This window comes from Callospermophilus lateralis, chromosome 11 (assembly GCF_048772815.1).
Source record: "Callospermophilus lateralis isolate mCalLat2 chromosome 11, mCalLat2.hap1, whole genome shotgun sequence".
Taxonomy (NCBI): Eukaryota; Metazoa; Chordata; class Mammalia; order Rodentia; family Sciuridae; genus Callospermophilus; species Callospermophilus lateralis.
Window position 1 is genome coordinate 19471302 of NC_135315.1, and position 16360 is coordinate 19487661.

Consider the following 16360-nt stretch of genomic DNA (forward strand, 5'->3'; position numbering starts at 1 on the left):
GCCATGGCAACGGCGCGCAGGCAGGGAAAAGGGGGAGGGGTGGAGGGCGGGGCTTAAAATTTGGTCGTACCCGAGGGCAGTCCTCCCGAGGGCCGTACGCCCCTCAGGGACTTCTTTCGAGCCAATAATTTTCTCCTGAGCGCCTATTCTGAATTAGGCAGAGAGTACTAAAAGTTGGAGAAACAGGTAAATGAAGCCGAGCACACGCCATTCCCTGTGTACAGAGTCTAGGATGGCCCTTTTCTGGTTTAAGCGGGAGCGCAGTTTATTCCCTATCTGTACATTTCTGTAGATTTTGAGAGGTTAAAGTCTACAGGTTTTAAACTCTCCCAGAATCCCTCCAGAGTGCAGATCTCTAGGCAGTGGAGCCACATTCCCCACCCTCTCAACCCTTCCCTCGACCATATAAGGAGAGGCAGCTGCTGGGGGCGTCCCCAGTATCTAAAGATAGAGGCTTTTGCCTGGGACTCCAAATGCCACTGGGCAGGTGGAGCAGCCATGGCACGGTAAGTGTTTCCGGCCTTGGTACTGCCCCTTTCCCTCCGCCCTTTTCCCTGGAGATTCCCTGTCAGTCTAGTGCGCACCCCAGGTTCAGTGAGGCCCATGGGAGCCCAAGACCCCAGAACTCTGTAAACTTGTAGGGTGCGTTTTGATTCGACCTAGGTTCACCCTCACCACATCTACGCACTTCCGTCACTCCCTTCCTCCCCCTGTCTTGTATTGCTCCACTTTAACAGAACTGCGGCACCGAACGTTCCTTTAAGGTCCCCTCCCTCATCTTACCCAACTGCCCTATATTCCCTTCCCCACACTTATGAAGCCCCACCACACTCCTCTCAGGCAGCATGCCCGGACCCTGTGGTATGACAGGCCCAAGTATGTGTTCATGGAATTTTGTGTTGAGGACAGCACGGATGTCCATGTGCTCATTGAGGATCATCGCATTGTGTTCAGGTAATGGCCCTCCTCTATGAAGGGGCTCGCTCCCCAGGAACTTCTGTTTTCCTAATCCGCACCCCCACCCCCAGGCTCCCACATCTCAATTTCATTATTTCCGTAGCTGCAGGAATGGTGATGGAGTGGAGTTGTACAACGAGATTGAGTTCTACGCCAAAGTGAACTCCAAGGTGAGGGTGGGGTGCGTCAAGTAAGGTTTGGATGGAAAAGGTGCCCAGGAGATTCATATGAAAACTCAGACCCTAAGAATGAGGCTTTCTATCTGGCAGGATTCCCAGGATAAGAGGTCCGGCCGCTCTATTACTTGCTTTGTGAGGAAATGGAAGGAGAAGGTGGCCTGGCCCCGGCTCACCAAGGAAGATATCAAGGTGTGTGGGGAGTGGCTTGCTCCTTGTGTGCTCTCTGTTCATCCTCTGGGATCGCCCTTGCTTCCTTTCCAGTCAATATTCAATGACTCATCATGCCCTGCTTATTTGACCTACTACTGCCCTCCCTCACCCACATCCCCGGTACTAGGAACTGAACCCAGAGTGCTCTCTCACTGAACTACATCCCCAGCCCTTTTTATTTTTATTTATTTAATTTTTTTAAACATAGATGGAGCCCCGCGCGGTGGCGCACTCCTGTAATCCCAGAGGCTCGAGAGGCTGAGACCGGAGAATAGCAAATTCAAAGCCAGCCTCGCAATGGTGAGGCGCTAAGCAACTCAATGAGACCCTGTCTCTAAATAAAATACAAAAATAAGGCCGGAGATGTGCTCAGTGGTTGAGTACCCCGAGTTTAACCCCCGGTACCAAAAAACAAACAAACAAAAACAAAACAAAGATGGAGGTTTATTTAGGAAAGTAAACATATATTAAAGGAAGAATGGGGACGATCTCAATAGAGATGCCTTGGGTGTAAAGCAAGGAATACACATTCAAGGGAGAATGCAGGCTATCTCCAGAGGGAAAGACAGTCTTTATTTATTATTTTGAGATAGGGTCTTACTAAATTGCTGAGGCTGGTCTCTAACTTGTGATACTCCTGCCTCAGTCACCACTATACCTGGCTGACCTCCTAAATATTTTTGAAATTATTACTTCTTCCTGGTTCAGACCTCCTCTGTCAGTATTTTTTGGGAAGTTTTTACTATTATTATTATTATTAGTCGTAGAAGGATGCAAAACCTATACTTTATTTATTTTGATGTGGTGTTGAAGGGGGAACCCAGTGCCTCCCACATGCTAGGCAAGCATTCTACCCCTGAGCTACAACCCTAGCCCCTTTGGGGAAGTTTGTTGCATATTTTTGGCCCCATCCACAATCCATCCTCTGTGTTGCTCCAAGCAGACTGTCTAAAACATACCTTAACCTTAACACTTTCCCACATAAGACCCTCCAGTGGCTTCTCCCCTTAAGATTGAAAGTTCAGCTGGGCATGGTGATGCATGCCTTTAATCCCAGCAACTGGGAGGCTGAGGCAGGATGATCACAAATTCAAGGTCAACCTGGGCAATTTAGTGAGACCCTGCCTCAAAGTAAAATATAAAAAGGATGTTAATCTAGGACAATGATAGAGCACTCCTGGGTTCAGTCCCTAATACCCAAAAACCCAAAATACAACAACCACAAAAAACCCAAAGCTTGAAAATTGACCACCTGCTGGATGAATCTGACTTTTTTCACATTTATTTTAATATTTTTCACAGTGTCAATTTTTTTTTTCCCTTTAGTACTAGGGATTGAACCCAGGGCCTCATGCATGCTAGGCAGATACTCTTCTACTGAGCTACATCTCTAACCCTTTTAAAATTTTTTATTTTTATTTTTGAGACACAGTCTCATTAAATTGCTCAGGTTGGCCTTGAACTTGTGATCCTTCTGCCTCAGCTTCCTGAATAACTGGAATCACTGGTGTGCACTACCATTACCTGGCATAAAGATTGTTTTGATTGGTTACATTACATTTTTTATTGCTTGCTGGCATTTAAAAATGTAAGATATTTTATCTACAAATTCAGATTATTATCTTCTTTGCAATTTGGGAGAATCTGGTTATGCTAATATAAATTCCCAAATGCTGAATAGAAGCTTTAAATGGGGTATGCACTTCACCTCAGGTTACTGTTTTTCATTACCTCCCTGACCTTTTTTTTAGGTATTTGAGCTGTAACTCCTGCCCTTTGGGTTGAATTCCAAGTACTGTAGCAAGGCAAGAATCCCATCCCATACTTTCTGGCTCCATGTTTACATTCCAGACACAGCAAGCTATTTGCAGTGTTTTGTTTCTGGGGTTTTTTTTTGTTTGTTTTTTTTTTTGGTACAAACTAGGTTTTCCTCACCTTTGTAACTTTGCTCAAGCCATGTCTTTTTCCTGAAAATCTACCACCATTCTTGCCTTCACCTACCTAACCCCTGCATATCCTTAAAGGCCCTGATATTTCAAGAAGTATGGGTTCCCCTACCTCCTTTCTGGGTTCCCATGATATCCCCTGTTTCATCCTACCACCATACTTTTCACACTGTGTGCAAGACTGTCTGTGGATTTTTTTTTAATGTATCTTTCCCCCACTTTCTTCCTGATGGCTGAGACAGTCTGTTGAACATTTTTATAATCCCAGTACCAAACTCAGAGTCTGACCCATAGTGTATGTTCAATAAATATTGTTAAATGAATATGTGAATGATGTCTTCCCTATATAAATGAGGACACTTTGGAACATGGGCCTCAAAGTGTCACCTCTGATTCCAGGGAATGCCACTTGTCTTTTTTTTTTTTTTTTTTTAAGAGAGAGAGAGAGAGAGAGAGAGAGAATTTTAATATTTATTTTTCAGTTTCCGGTGGACACAACATCTTTGTTTGTATGTGGTGCTGAGGATTGAACCCGGGCCGCACGCATGCGACGCCAGCGCGCTACCGCTTGAGCCACATCCCCAGCCCCCACTTGTCTGTCTTGATTAACTGACTCCTATGATGCTTTATGATATTTTTCCAGATGTGTTGTCCCCCTAAGGGCAGGGCTTCTATGCTTTTACAGATCCTGTCATTTCTGGCATTGTGCTCAGCAGCTAGTAGATTTTTGGTAAATATTTGTGGATGCCAGTGACAACATGTCAGTCTAGAGGGGAGTTGGTCAGAAGGGATGCTGTTGGGAATACTATACCACATTGACCCTTTTACCCTTCTATGCACATACTGATAATCTTTTCATGCATTCCTGATGCTGCTCTTCCTGCCTGTGACTCTCTCTATTTCCTCTTGAAGCCAGTGTGGCTGTCTGTGGACTTCGATAACTGGAGAGACTGGGAAGGGGATGAAGAGGTAGAGCTGGCTCACGTGGAGCATTATGCAGAGGTAGGAGATATAGCACCTACTGGGTTTTGCCTATCTTGGTCATTCTCTGTCTGCATACATTTCTCTGGAGAATTGTCATCAGGACCAAGCAGGGATAGCCAAGCATCCTTAGTAGGTTATTCATTGGTGCTGTTACTCTTTACACATTTCATGCAGTGTTTAGTAGGGATGAGAGGAATAAACATTAGTGAAATTATATATAGATTCAATTACTATTCATAGAGTAGCCTGTGTTCTGAACAAGTTTAGCAAAATTGCTTCCCATAGTACTTACATTCTTGTCTTTTATTTTCTTTGTGTTTTTTTTTTTTCTTCCTGAGCCAGAACATTTCATGGGAAGCTAACACAAAACAGTATAAAGTGTGTATTCATGGGTTGAGGATGTAGCTCAGTGGTAGTGCTTGCCTAGACTGTGTGAGGCCATGGGTTTGATACCTGGCACTGTTGAGAAGGGGGTGGGATATGAATCTGGATTAGTAAGGGTAAAGACTATGTGTATTTAAGTTTACTTTTTTACAATGAACTTTTGTTTTTTTAATTTTTTTTTTGTATGGGGATTGAACCCAGGGGCACTTAACCAGTGAGTCACATTCCCAGCTATTTTTTAATATTTTATTTAGAAACAGGGTCTCTCTGTATTGCTTAGGGCCTTACTACATTGCTAAAGCTGGCTTTGAACTCACGATACTCCTGCCTCAGCCTCTTGAGCTGCTGGAATTATAGACATGCACCACATGACAGGCTGCAGTTAATTTCAGTGATGTGTTATGGGTTTTGAAGATGGGAGTAGTTGCCTGACAGGCTCTGGCTGGAAACATTCTTCTGTAGTCCATCAGTATGCAGGTTATCCTTCCCTCACCCTTCTTGACTTTGGGGACTATTTTTTCTTCCCATTAGCTTTTGAAAAAGGTCAGCACCAAGAGACCTCCACCTGCCATGGATGACCTGGATGTAAGTAATGCCTTTCCCGCCACTCTTCAGTTTCTTTTTAGGCCTTAAAAAATAGCACACTAGAAAGTTTCTATCCCGGTCTCTAGCACACAATAGTTCTCAGTGCATATTAACCAAATTTGAATTTGACAAATGTTCTGCAAGTTTTAGAAAACCAAGAGTGTCTTCCCTTCCATTTCCCTCCCTCCTTCACTGTCCTAGAGCAGATCTGGTCTTGTTGAGCATCTTTACACCTGTAGAATTAATTAATAATTAGAATTATTGAAATTCTGGAACTAAGTGATGCATAATAGAGTGCTGTTTATTGAGTGCCAGGGTTTATTTTATTATCCAAAGTTAAAATCCTTCATTATTAGCCTCCTAAGAAGTATGTTTTAGAAGGTAACAGAAAGGAAACATGGAGAGTAGGCAGCCGGGAGCAGCATTTATAAACATAAACATTTTTTGTAGAGCCTACAGGTGCTTTGTCTTTTTTTCTCTCCCCAGGATGATTCTGACAGTGCTGATGCAGCAAGTAATTAACTTTCTGTGACAGCAGAGCTGAGAGGAGATTATAACTGCTTTCTGTTGCTCTGAAGAGTCGTGGCCTGGACCTTGTGCACCAGGGTCCTTTCAGATCTCCGAACTTCCCTAGAAGTTCTTTTTTTTTTTTTTTTTTTAATATTTATTTTTTAGTTTTAGGTGGACACAATATCTTCACTTCACTTTTATGTGGTGTTGAGGATCGAACCCAGTGCCTCGCGCATGCCAGGCGAGCATGCTACCACTTGAGCCACATCCCCAGCTCCTCTAGAAGTTCTTTATTAAGTGTTCCTCTTCATACTTTATGTTTTCCTACTGTGCACTTGACTTTGGTGCTTCATCAAGATAGCAGGATAGGGGAGGAGTAGATGGGGTTGGGAGGGGCTTCTAACTTCTTACTGATTTATTTATAAGATCTATGTTTGGGATGCTTGGTTATTTGAGTTTTACATATATGTGATAGAGCAAGAGCCAAAGAGGAAACAGATTATAATAAATCTCTAGGAGTGGTTCTCCATCTTCCTCTTGGTGGAAAGCCTCTTCTGCTTTCAGAGTTTTTCTTAAGAATATAGGGTAGGACTCAGAGATTCTGGTCCTCACTGAGGTTGGAAGAAAAAAGATATTAGGGACAGGCTTATAACCAACCCAAGGACTTCCTCTTGCCTGTATCTGGGCTTGGTCCTTCTTAGAACCAGTCACCTTAGGCCAAGAGCAGGGTGCAGGTCTATAATTCCAGTGGAAGATGAAGCAGGAGGATTGCAAATTTGAGACCAGCTTTAGCAATTTAGCAAGATCCTAAGCAATCTAATGAGACCTTGCCTCAAAATAAAAAAAAATAATAAAAGGGCTGGAGATAGAGCTCAGTGGTAAAATACCCCTGGGTTCAATCCCCAGTACCAAAACAAAATAAAACGAAAAACCCAAGCAAACTAAATAAACTAAACCCAGCCACCTCAGCTTCCTGCATCCATAAATCTTTTCACATTTTCAAAACTAATTTTTACTCCAGTTAATGTCTATATCTGTATACTCTTCCATTTAACAGGTTCTTCATTCATCCATAAATACCTTTTTTTTAAAAAAAATTTCTTTTTAGTTGTTGATGGACCTTTATTTTATTTATTTATATATGGTGCTGAGAATCAAACCACACTTGCTAGGCAAGTATGCTATCACTGAGCTACAACCTCACACACCATTCATAAATATCTTTTGAGTGCCAAATGTGTTCAATGACTGTGACTTAAAACAAATGTAATATCCATAAACCTTGCTGTTTGAAGTCATAGTTTAAGTTTGTTTATTTGTACTGGGGATTGAACCCAAGGGCACTTAACTGCTGAGCCATATCCCCAGTTCTTTTTATTTGTAATTTTGCTACAGGGTCTTGCTAAGTTACTTAGGGTCTCATAAGTTTTTGAGGCTGGCTTTGGACTTGCAATCCTCCTGCCTTAATCTCCCAAATTGCTGGGATTACAGGTGTGGACCATGACGTTTGGCCCTGAAGTCATGGTAAAGTTTTTAAAAGTAAGATTTGTTTTTAAAAGTAAGTTTTTCGGGCTGGGGTCATGTCTCAGTGGTAGAGCACTTGCCTAGCGTTTGTGAGGGGCACTGGGTTCAATTCTCAGCACCACATATAAATAAATTAATTAAATAAAGGTCCATTGACAACTAAAAAAAATTTTAAAAAGTAAGCTTTAAAACTTATATAAGCAATATATATGGACATAGTTTAAAAAATGAAATTGTATAGAAGCTAAGCGTAGTGGTATACATACCTGTGATCCCAGTGACTTGGGACGCTGAGGCAGGAGGATCACAAGCTCTAGGCCAGCCTCAGCAATTTAGCTAGACCCTATCTCAAAAAATAAAAAAGGACTCAATGGTTAAGTGCCCCTGAGTTTAATCCTCAATACCAATAAATAAATAAATAAAATGATAAAAATAAAACATAAAATAGATAAAATTTAAAGAAAAAACTTGTGTATTTTCCCTTATGGGGTAACCACTTAACCACTGTTAACAGTTTTGTTTATTTTTCTTTTTCCCATCTGTGTGTGTGTGTGTGTGTGTGTGTGAGAGGGGGGTGGGGTGTATTGGGGATTGAACCCAGGGGCACTCTACAACTGAAGTACATCTTCAGCCCTATTTTAGTCAGCCTTTTCACTGCTGTGACTGAAAGACCCATCAAGAACAACTTGAGGAAAAGTTTATTTAAGGGCTCATGATTTCAGAGGTCTCAATCCATTGACAGCCAGCTCGATTCCTGGAGGCTTGAGGGAAGTTGAACATCATAGCAGAAGAGTTTAGCAGAGGGAAGCAGCTCACATGATGATCAAGCAGCAGTGACAGATCGAGAAAGAGTGTCTACTCTCCACATACGAAATATATGCCCCAAAGGCACACCCCCAGGGATCACCTTCTCTAGCCACACTCTACCCACCTTCAGTTTCCACTAAATTAATCCCATCAGGGGATTAATTCACTGATTGGGTTAAGACTCTCATTTTGGGGGACACCTCACATCCAAACCATAACATTCTGCTCCTGGTTGCCAAAAGCTCATGACCATTTCACAATACAAAATAAATTTTGTCCATTTCCATTCTCAACAGTTCCAAGATTGTCCAAAAGTTCAAGTCCAAAGTCCTCCTCTGAGATTCAGGGCAAGCTTGCATTGTGAGGTCCTATAAAAATCAAAAGCAATTTACAAGTATCCAGTATATAAAGGTACAGAGTAAACATTTCCATTCACAAAAATAGGGGCATAGAAAGAATGGATGGCACCAAAGCAAGACCCAAATCCAGCTGGGCAAACAAATCCTGTAGTTCCACATATGGCCTCTGGGGCCCATGGCATGGTGATGTTCTGTCCAAAGGGCTTGTATAGATCCGCCCCATGTCCTTGTTGGTTGTAGCGATAAGGGTCTTTCTGTTGGCTTGTCTTTGCTCAATTCCTGCAGCTTTCATAGGATGACGTCCTATGTTAGTGGCATTTTTTTAAATTAGTTGCTCAAGACAATACAATGATCTTGACATATCATACATTTGATTCAAATAGGGTATGAATTCTCATTTTTCCACATGTACAGATTGCAGGATCACATTGGTTATACAGCCATGTATATACATACAGCCATACTAGTGTCAGTTGTATTCTGCTGACCTCCCTAGGCATTTCTTAATCCCAGGGTCTCCACTGCAGTTTTGGATTCCTCTGCTGCCCTCATCCAGTGCAGGCAACTGAACTAAAGTCACTTGTGTGAATTTGGGGTGACACAAAATACCACGCACACATGGAATACTTCCCAGGCTCCCCCACAGGGTGGAGGTGGGGGTGGGAGTGAGTCACAAGATGCTGCTGAGAGAGAGCACGCAAGTGCACATTCTAGAGTTGGCTTTAATTGGGGGACACTGTTTCTTAGAACATTCTATCCAAAAACAGGGCAAAGGGTAGGATTACAAAGGAATAGGTGAGTGTAACTCAACCCCACCAGGTAACATCTACTGGAGCCATGCCTCATTATCCGTGCAAAGGTAAAGCCCAGGTTATTGCGGGGCACAATACTTGTTCAGTATCTCTTGCTCAGCACTTAAGGGCATGTATTTCGGGAGCGGCTCCTGATATTCCTCTTCACACTTTGCTCTCTCAGGGGGTGCTTGCAGGGACTCTGACCATGCCTTCCTTTGAAATCTTTGTGGAAACCTCCATGGACCTCCATGACCTGCAGAACCAGCACCTTGTGGCTGACACCCTCTAAAGTAGTAGTAAAGCTTCTAGGGACCAGAGCTGCAGCAGCCTCTGAGTGTCTGGGTGACTGAGCACATTGAAAAAACTTCCTAGGCCCCTTGTGTAAGAAGAGTATCCCACGGGTCTCTTCTCAAAAGAATTTTACTTTTACTTCATTGAATCTGAGATGGATATGATCTTGCCAATTCCTGTGATGTCCTCAGGTCATCTTTCTGATAATCTCTAGGCAAAGGCTTTTAGCATTTCTTTAGTGGCAGCAATCCCTTTAACAACTGCAACTTCCTTAGCTCCAGTTTTACTCCACCTTTGAGTCCAAGTTTTTCAAGTCTTTCTGTCCTGATTTTTTTTTTGAGAGAGAGTTTTTTAATATTTATTTTTTAGTTTTCAGTGGACATAATATCTTTGTATGTGGTGCTGAGAATCGAACCCTGGCCGCACACATGCCAGGCGAGCCAGGCAAGCGCGCTACCGCTTGAGCCACATCCCCAGCCCCTCTGTTCCTGAATTTTAATTAAGTTTGACTAAAAGCCACCAGCAATATCCATGCCACCACCTGAATGCTATGCTGTTTAGAAACTTCTGCCAGATTAAGAAGTTTATTGCTTTTAAAATCAGCCTCACAGAAAGTCTCAGGACATGGAAAAATGCAGACAATTTCTCAGCTAGAATATAACATGAATGGCCTCTAGGTCAATTCCCAATAGTGTTTATTCCTCTGAATTTTCCTGAGCCCTGTCATCACTGTCCATGGTTCTATTGGCATTCTGGCTTTCTGAGCTCCCACCAGAATCAGCCATTAAGCTCCACTTCTAACACTTTAAAGCATTTCTAGCTTGCACTTAAATATTTTTTGAAAAAATGTGTACTTCCCCCATAACATCCATGGAATGCTTATTTGATTCCACAATACCTTTTCCTCTTTTTAAAGAACTCCATGCTGCACTCGATTAAAGCGAATGAAAATGAAATGGGACTTAAAAGCTTGAGAATTTTGCAATTTACTTTGAGATCCATGGAAAAAGTCTCAATTGCTACTTTGGAACTTCAGTTAATGATAGGAAGTTGTAAGGGTCCAGCGAAGCGTCATAGGGAGAGACCACCAAGAGACTGACTTTATGCAATAAGCAGGAGGGGGTTTATTGAGATTCCCACATGCTGGGGCTCCGTGCCCACTCTAGAAAGGAGCACAGCGCAGAGCCCAGAGCAGAGGTCAAGCGGTGCTTAAGTACACTTTTTTGAGAAGGGCGGGGGCTTTGCATACATCAGAGCAAATCATCATGAGGTGCGGGAAAATTAAACAACTCTGAGACATGATTAGTACATTCACTGGCGGGAACAGAATGGGCAGGGGTGATTGGTCACTCCTGAGCAGGGTACACATTCAAACTGATTGGTTTGGGTCCTGCAATGCCTACGTGCCAGGCCACACAGAACCCCAGGTTATTAGACAACCAGGGAGTCAGTGAGAATATTTACTGGGCAATTCAGGTATTGTCCTAACAGCTACAGGGATTTCAGGTTTTGGGGATAGCAGGGGAACTTAACAATACCTGGTCTTTTACTTTTTAACTCAAGCCTCAAAGCTTTACAATGCCGGGTCTTTTATACTTTAACTCAGGCTTTGAAGCAGCTTAGAAATTTTACCCTTACAAAGTGAATCTGTGGGAAAGTCAAGTATTTTTGTCTAATTCTCTAATATAGGTTATCAGAAAAAGGAGCGGTCAGCAAATACAAAGGCAAATGGATCCAGATGCTATAGGGTTAATCCAAGTCTGGAGCAGTTAGCAGTCAGCAGTCAGCGGAGTGTCTGAAAAAGTCCTGTCAGTTTGAACCTACTTCCCACAGATGTCATCTACTACAAATATCTAAGTTTGTGGGAGCACTTAGGTGAAGAAATGGAAATGAACCTGATAGAAATATTTTAACTGGCTGCCATGAGTTTCTTAATCATAAAGCATTCACATATTAACACCAAAGACCAGATATTATTTGTGGAAATCTGACCTGACATAATGCTCATTATTCTTTCCAATCCTAATAATTATTAATAAAATATATGCATTTTATTTGCATAAAGTTTATTGTTAGCCTAATTGAATACCAAATATTTCTTAGATACAGACTCTAAGTCCAATGATCAAGCTTTTGAATTGTACACACTCATGGGTTTTAAAAGCATAAACAAAGTCAAATGTCTGTACATGGAAATTGTGAGTAATACCATCCCATTTTGAATGGTACTGAAATACCAGTACTTCTGAGAAATGTTATAGTTAACTGTTAGACCAGGATGCAAGAAAAGACCACTGACTCCAATTAAAATCAAATTAAAGCGAGCTTATTATTTCAACCAGCCGGGCTGTCTCTCCCTCCCAAAATGGCGAGAACAAGACAGCAACCCCAGCTTTCCTGCAGCCTAGCTTTATAGCCCAGAAAGTTACACAAAGGGGGGTTACAGATAACAGAACTCTGTCAAGCATCACACTAATGGTAGTTTACATTTTTTGCTGGCCCCGACATCAGAATTTATGAAGGTCATTAGAGCCTCAGAGAGGGTCGTTGTCTAGCCAGGGAAGGCCAATATTTATGAGGTGTCACTAAAGTTTCAGAGAGGACTGTTATCTGGTCAGAGAGCCTGGCATGGGTGAGTTCAAGGCACAGGCAGGCATTCCAAGCAGGTTCAGAATTTGCAGTAATTTATAGTAAAGCCGAAATTATCTTTTCATGGCTTTGTGGGGAGATGGCTCCCAATTTTAAGAAAAGATCAGGTTGGGTCTATTATTAACTATATGGGAAACTATGTTTTCTTGATTATGAAGGTATATTTGTATCCAGTGGCCTGCTAGGTAAATGTAATATGCAATGATGAACTACATTTATTTTAGGGCCCACATTTATTATAACATATTCTATATTATAATAAAGTATATATTATAACGTATATCAACCTATGCCTGTGACATACATATGTAATACAAGATTAATGTGTATATACTATATAATACAGTCATATGATTATCAAATTATAAAAAACAAACAAAAAAATTTGTACTTGTAGATGGACAGAATAACTTTATTTTATTTATATGTAGTGCTAAGGATTGAACCCACTGCCTCACACATGCCAAGCAAGAGCTCTGCCACTGAGCTACAGCCCCAGCCCCCAGCTTGCACTTTTATTTATTTATTTGGTGTGGGGGGTTACTGGGGATTGAACTCAGGGACCTCAACCACTGAAACACATCCCCAGCCCTATTTTGTATTTTATTTAGAGACAGGGTCTTACTGAGTTGCTTATTGCCTCGCTGTTGCTGAAGCTGGCTTTAAACCTGCAATCCTTCTGTCTCAGCCTCCCAAGCCTCTGGGATTACAGGCATGTGCCACCACACTGGGCCAGCTTGCACTTTTTTTTTTTTTAATACTTTTTTTAGTAGCAGTTGGACACCCTACCTTTATTTTATTTATTTACTTTTATATAGTACTTACGGTCAAACCCAGCGCCTCACATGTGCTAGGCGAGCATTTTACTGCTAAGCCACAACCCCAGCCCCCCAGCTTGCCCTTTTAAACTGTTAAGTCAGTGGAGATCTCAAAATTCCTCTCCCAAATTCCAAAAAGCTCCCAAAGCTTCTGAACCACATGGTCAGGTTAGTCAAAGAATTACCCCACTCTTGGTACTAATTTCTGTTTTAGTCAGCTTTTTCACTGCTATGATTAAAAGATCCTCTAAGAATAAGTTTAGTGGAGGAAAACTTTATTTGGGGGCTTACAGTGGTAAGGTCTCTGTCCATAGGCAGCTGGCTCCATTTGTCGGGGCTCGAGTTGAAGCTGAACATCATGGCAAAAGAGTGTGGCAGAGGGAAGCAGGTCACTTGATGATCAGACAGCAGGGAGAGAGAGACTGCATTCTCCAGATACAAATTACAAGGCTAGGTACAGCACTTGGTACAGCATTTGCCTAACATGCATAGGGCACTGGATTCAATCCCCAGCATCACATTAAAAAAAAAATACTAAATAAAATTATTGTATTCATCTACAACTGAAAAAAACAAGAACAAAAAACAAATTACATACCCTAAAGGCACACCCCTAGGGACCCACTCCTCCAGCCACACCCTACCCATTTACAGTTAGTACTTAGTTAATCCCTATCAGGGGATTAATTTACTGATTAGGTTAAGACTCTCATAACTCAATCATTTAACCTCTAAACTTTCTCGCACTGTTTCATAAACGAGCTTTTTTATATAAATAACATATATATTGTACTGTGTTTTAGACTGCACCATATCATCTGTATACATATATTACATATTATGTACTGTATTATAAATTTCATAAAATCTGTAACTTATATAGTTATAAAGTATAGTTATGTAATATATAAGACAGCATGTAGGATGAACAACCCTGATCTGAAAATTCAAAATCTGAAAAGCTATGAAATCTGAAATACTCTGAAATCCAAAATTTTTGGGTTGCTGATATGAGGGTCAAAATTTTTGGATTTTGGATTTTCAGATTAAGGGCACTCAACCAATAAAGCCTGTGCAAATATTCTAAAAAACAAAAACAAAAACAAAAAAACCTCAATGGGCATGGTGTTATATACCTGTAATCCCAGGAACGTGGGAGACTTACGCAGGAGGATCACAAATTTGAAGCTAGTTTTAGAAATTCAGTGGGACCCTGTCTCAAAATTAAAATAAATAAACTCTTAAACCTGAAATGCTCTGGTCCCAAGAATTTTGATAAGGTATACAACAACATATATTGAATATTGCAATTTACTTTGAGATCTATGGAAAGAGTCTGAATTGCTACCTTGGAAATTCAGTTAATGATAGGAAGTGAATCTGTGGGAAGGTCAAGTATAGGCATATACAATATCATGTATTGCTTATATAAAGTATAATATAGATTAAAATTTAGTACACATATTAAGTTAATGTAACGTATCTGTGGACTCATACCATATGCATCTTAAGCCTTTTTTTTTTTTTTACTTAATATATTGGAGAACTTTTTTTTTTTTTTAAGAGAGAGAGAATTTTTTAATATTTATTTTTTACTTTTTGGCGGACACAACATCTTTGTTTGTATGTGGTGCTGAGGATCCAACCCCAGCCGCACGCATGCCAGGCGAGCGCGCTACCCCTTGAGCCACATCCCCAGCCCATATTGGAGAACTTTTCAAATCAGTATATGTAGATATAACTCATTCATTTTTATTTATTTATTTATTTATTTATTTATTAGTTTTTTGGCGGACACAACATCTTTGTGTTTGTATGTGGTGCTGAGGATCTAACCCAGGCCGCAGGTATGCCAGGCGAGCGAGCTACCGCTTGAGCCACATCCCAGCCCATAACCCATTCATTTTCATGGCTATATGGTATTCCTTTGAATGCATTTTCTGTTTTTTTTTTTTTTTTTTTTTTTTTTTTGTGTGTGTGTGTGTGTGTGTGTGTGTGTGTGATACTAGGGATTGAACTAGCCCTCTTAATCTTTTATTTATTTATCTATTTATATATTGGTACTACAGGCACTTTACTGCAAAGCTACATCCCCAGTCCTTTTTATTTTTCATTTTGAGACAGGGTCTTACTAAATTGTTGAGGGTCTCAATTGCTGAGGATGTTCTCCAACTTGTGATGCTCAAACTCAGGTTCCCAAATTGTTGGTATTACAGACATAAGTTGCACCTGGCTTAAAATGTGAGATTTTTTTTCTTTAATAAAAAATTCTTAAGTTTTAAGTGGACACAATATCTTTATTTTACATTTATGTGGTGCTGAGGATCGAACCCAGTGCCTCGTGCATGCACTCTACCTCTGAGCCACAACCCCAGCCCCAAAATGGGAGATTCTTTATAGTCTGTTTATTACATTAAGAGTACTTATTTTGCAGCATAAATGTTAATGCGTGATTGCAATATGTTGCCCCAGAACTCCCAGTGGAGGGTATTTCATAACATACAGGGTATCTTCTGCATTTCTTGTAAAAAATCTGAAAAGTTCTAAATTCTGAAACGGCTGGAGTCTTTAAACTTTAGTTGATCTAGGAAACAGATAATTTTAATTTTTAAACCACTTAACATTTTAAGGCATGATTGCATCTTGTGATCTTGTGTTAACCTCTTTGCGCTGTCCAATGCAATAGCACTAGCCACGTAGGGTTCTTGAAGTGTGGTTAATCAGAATTGAGATGGAGTGTGCACAACCGGGTTTTAATTAATTAATTTATTTATTTATTTTACGGAAAAAAATCAAAGCTAAACATTTGACTAACTTTACTTATTACATGATGAAATAATGTTCTGAAAATGCTGATTTAAACATATTATTAACATGTGTGCCATCCATTATACGTAATACCAGGGATTAAACACAGGGACGTTTAACCACTGAGCCACATACCCAGCCCTTTTTGTTGTTGTTGTTAAGGTAGGGCCTACACTAAATTCTTAGGGACTCGCTAAAATGCTGAGGCTGGATTTGAATTTGTGATTTTCATGCCTCAGCCTCCCCAAGCCGCTGGGATTACAGGAGTGTGCCACCGCACCTGCCTGGCAGGGCTATTCTTTATCTAAACCAGTATCATTCCCACCCCTATGCAATGAGGATTTGACCTGCAGGTTTACAAGTAATCCAGGGATCCAAAGGGCTAAATTGAGCTACGTGCTCTTGACAAGTTCAGGCTGCCAAATTTTGTTTTGTTTTCTGTGTTTTATTTATTTTTTAATCTTTGTTTTTGTTTTTCAATGTTAAAACAGTTACAAAGACAAAGAAATAAAAATAAATCCAGAACTCCTACAATTCGCGTTTTCTATAAATTTG

General features: G+C 40.8%; 1 protein-coding gene across 1 annotated transcript; it reads left to right on the plus strand.

Annotated features, from left to right (window-relative positions):
• Positions 1 to 447: 447 nt before the first annotated feature.
• On the plus strand, positions 448 to 7835 carry Ptges3l (prostaglandin E synthase 3 like). Its single transcript, XM_076869915.2, has 7 exons — positions 448 to 506; positions 841 to 954; positions 1061 to 1127; positions 1227 to 1325; positions 4205 to 4294; positions 5192 to 5245; positions 5732 to 7835. The coding sequence occupies exons 1-7, from the start codon at positions 499 to 501 to the stop codon at positions 5765 to 5767; spliced, it is 468 nt and encodes a 155-aa protein (XP_076726030.1). The 5' UTR covers positions 448 to 498; the 3' UTR covers positions 5768 to 7835.
• The last annotated feature ends 8525 nt before the right edge of the window (positions 7836 to 16360 follow it).

What these genes read in the sequence shown, in the direction of transcription:
- Ptges3l (XM_076869915.2), top strand. An exon ending in TCACCAAGGAAGATATCAAG is followed by an intron (nt 1,326 to 4,204) that starts GTGTGTGGGGAG and finishes TTCCTCTTGAAG; the next exon opens with CCAGTGTGGCTGTCTGTGGA. An exon ending in ACGTGGAGCATTATGCAGAG is followed by an intron (nt 4,295 to 5,191) that starts GTAGGAGATATA and finishes TCTTCCCATTAG; the next exon opens with CTTTTGAAAAAGGTCAGCAC.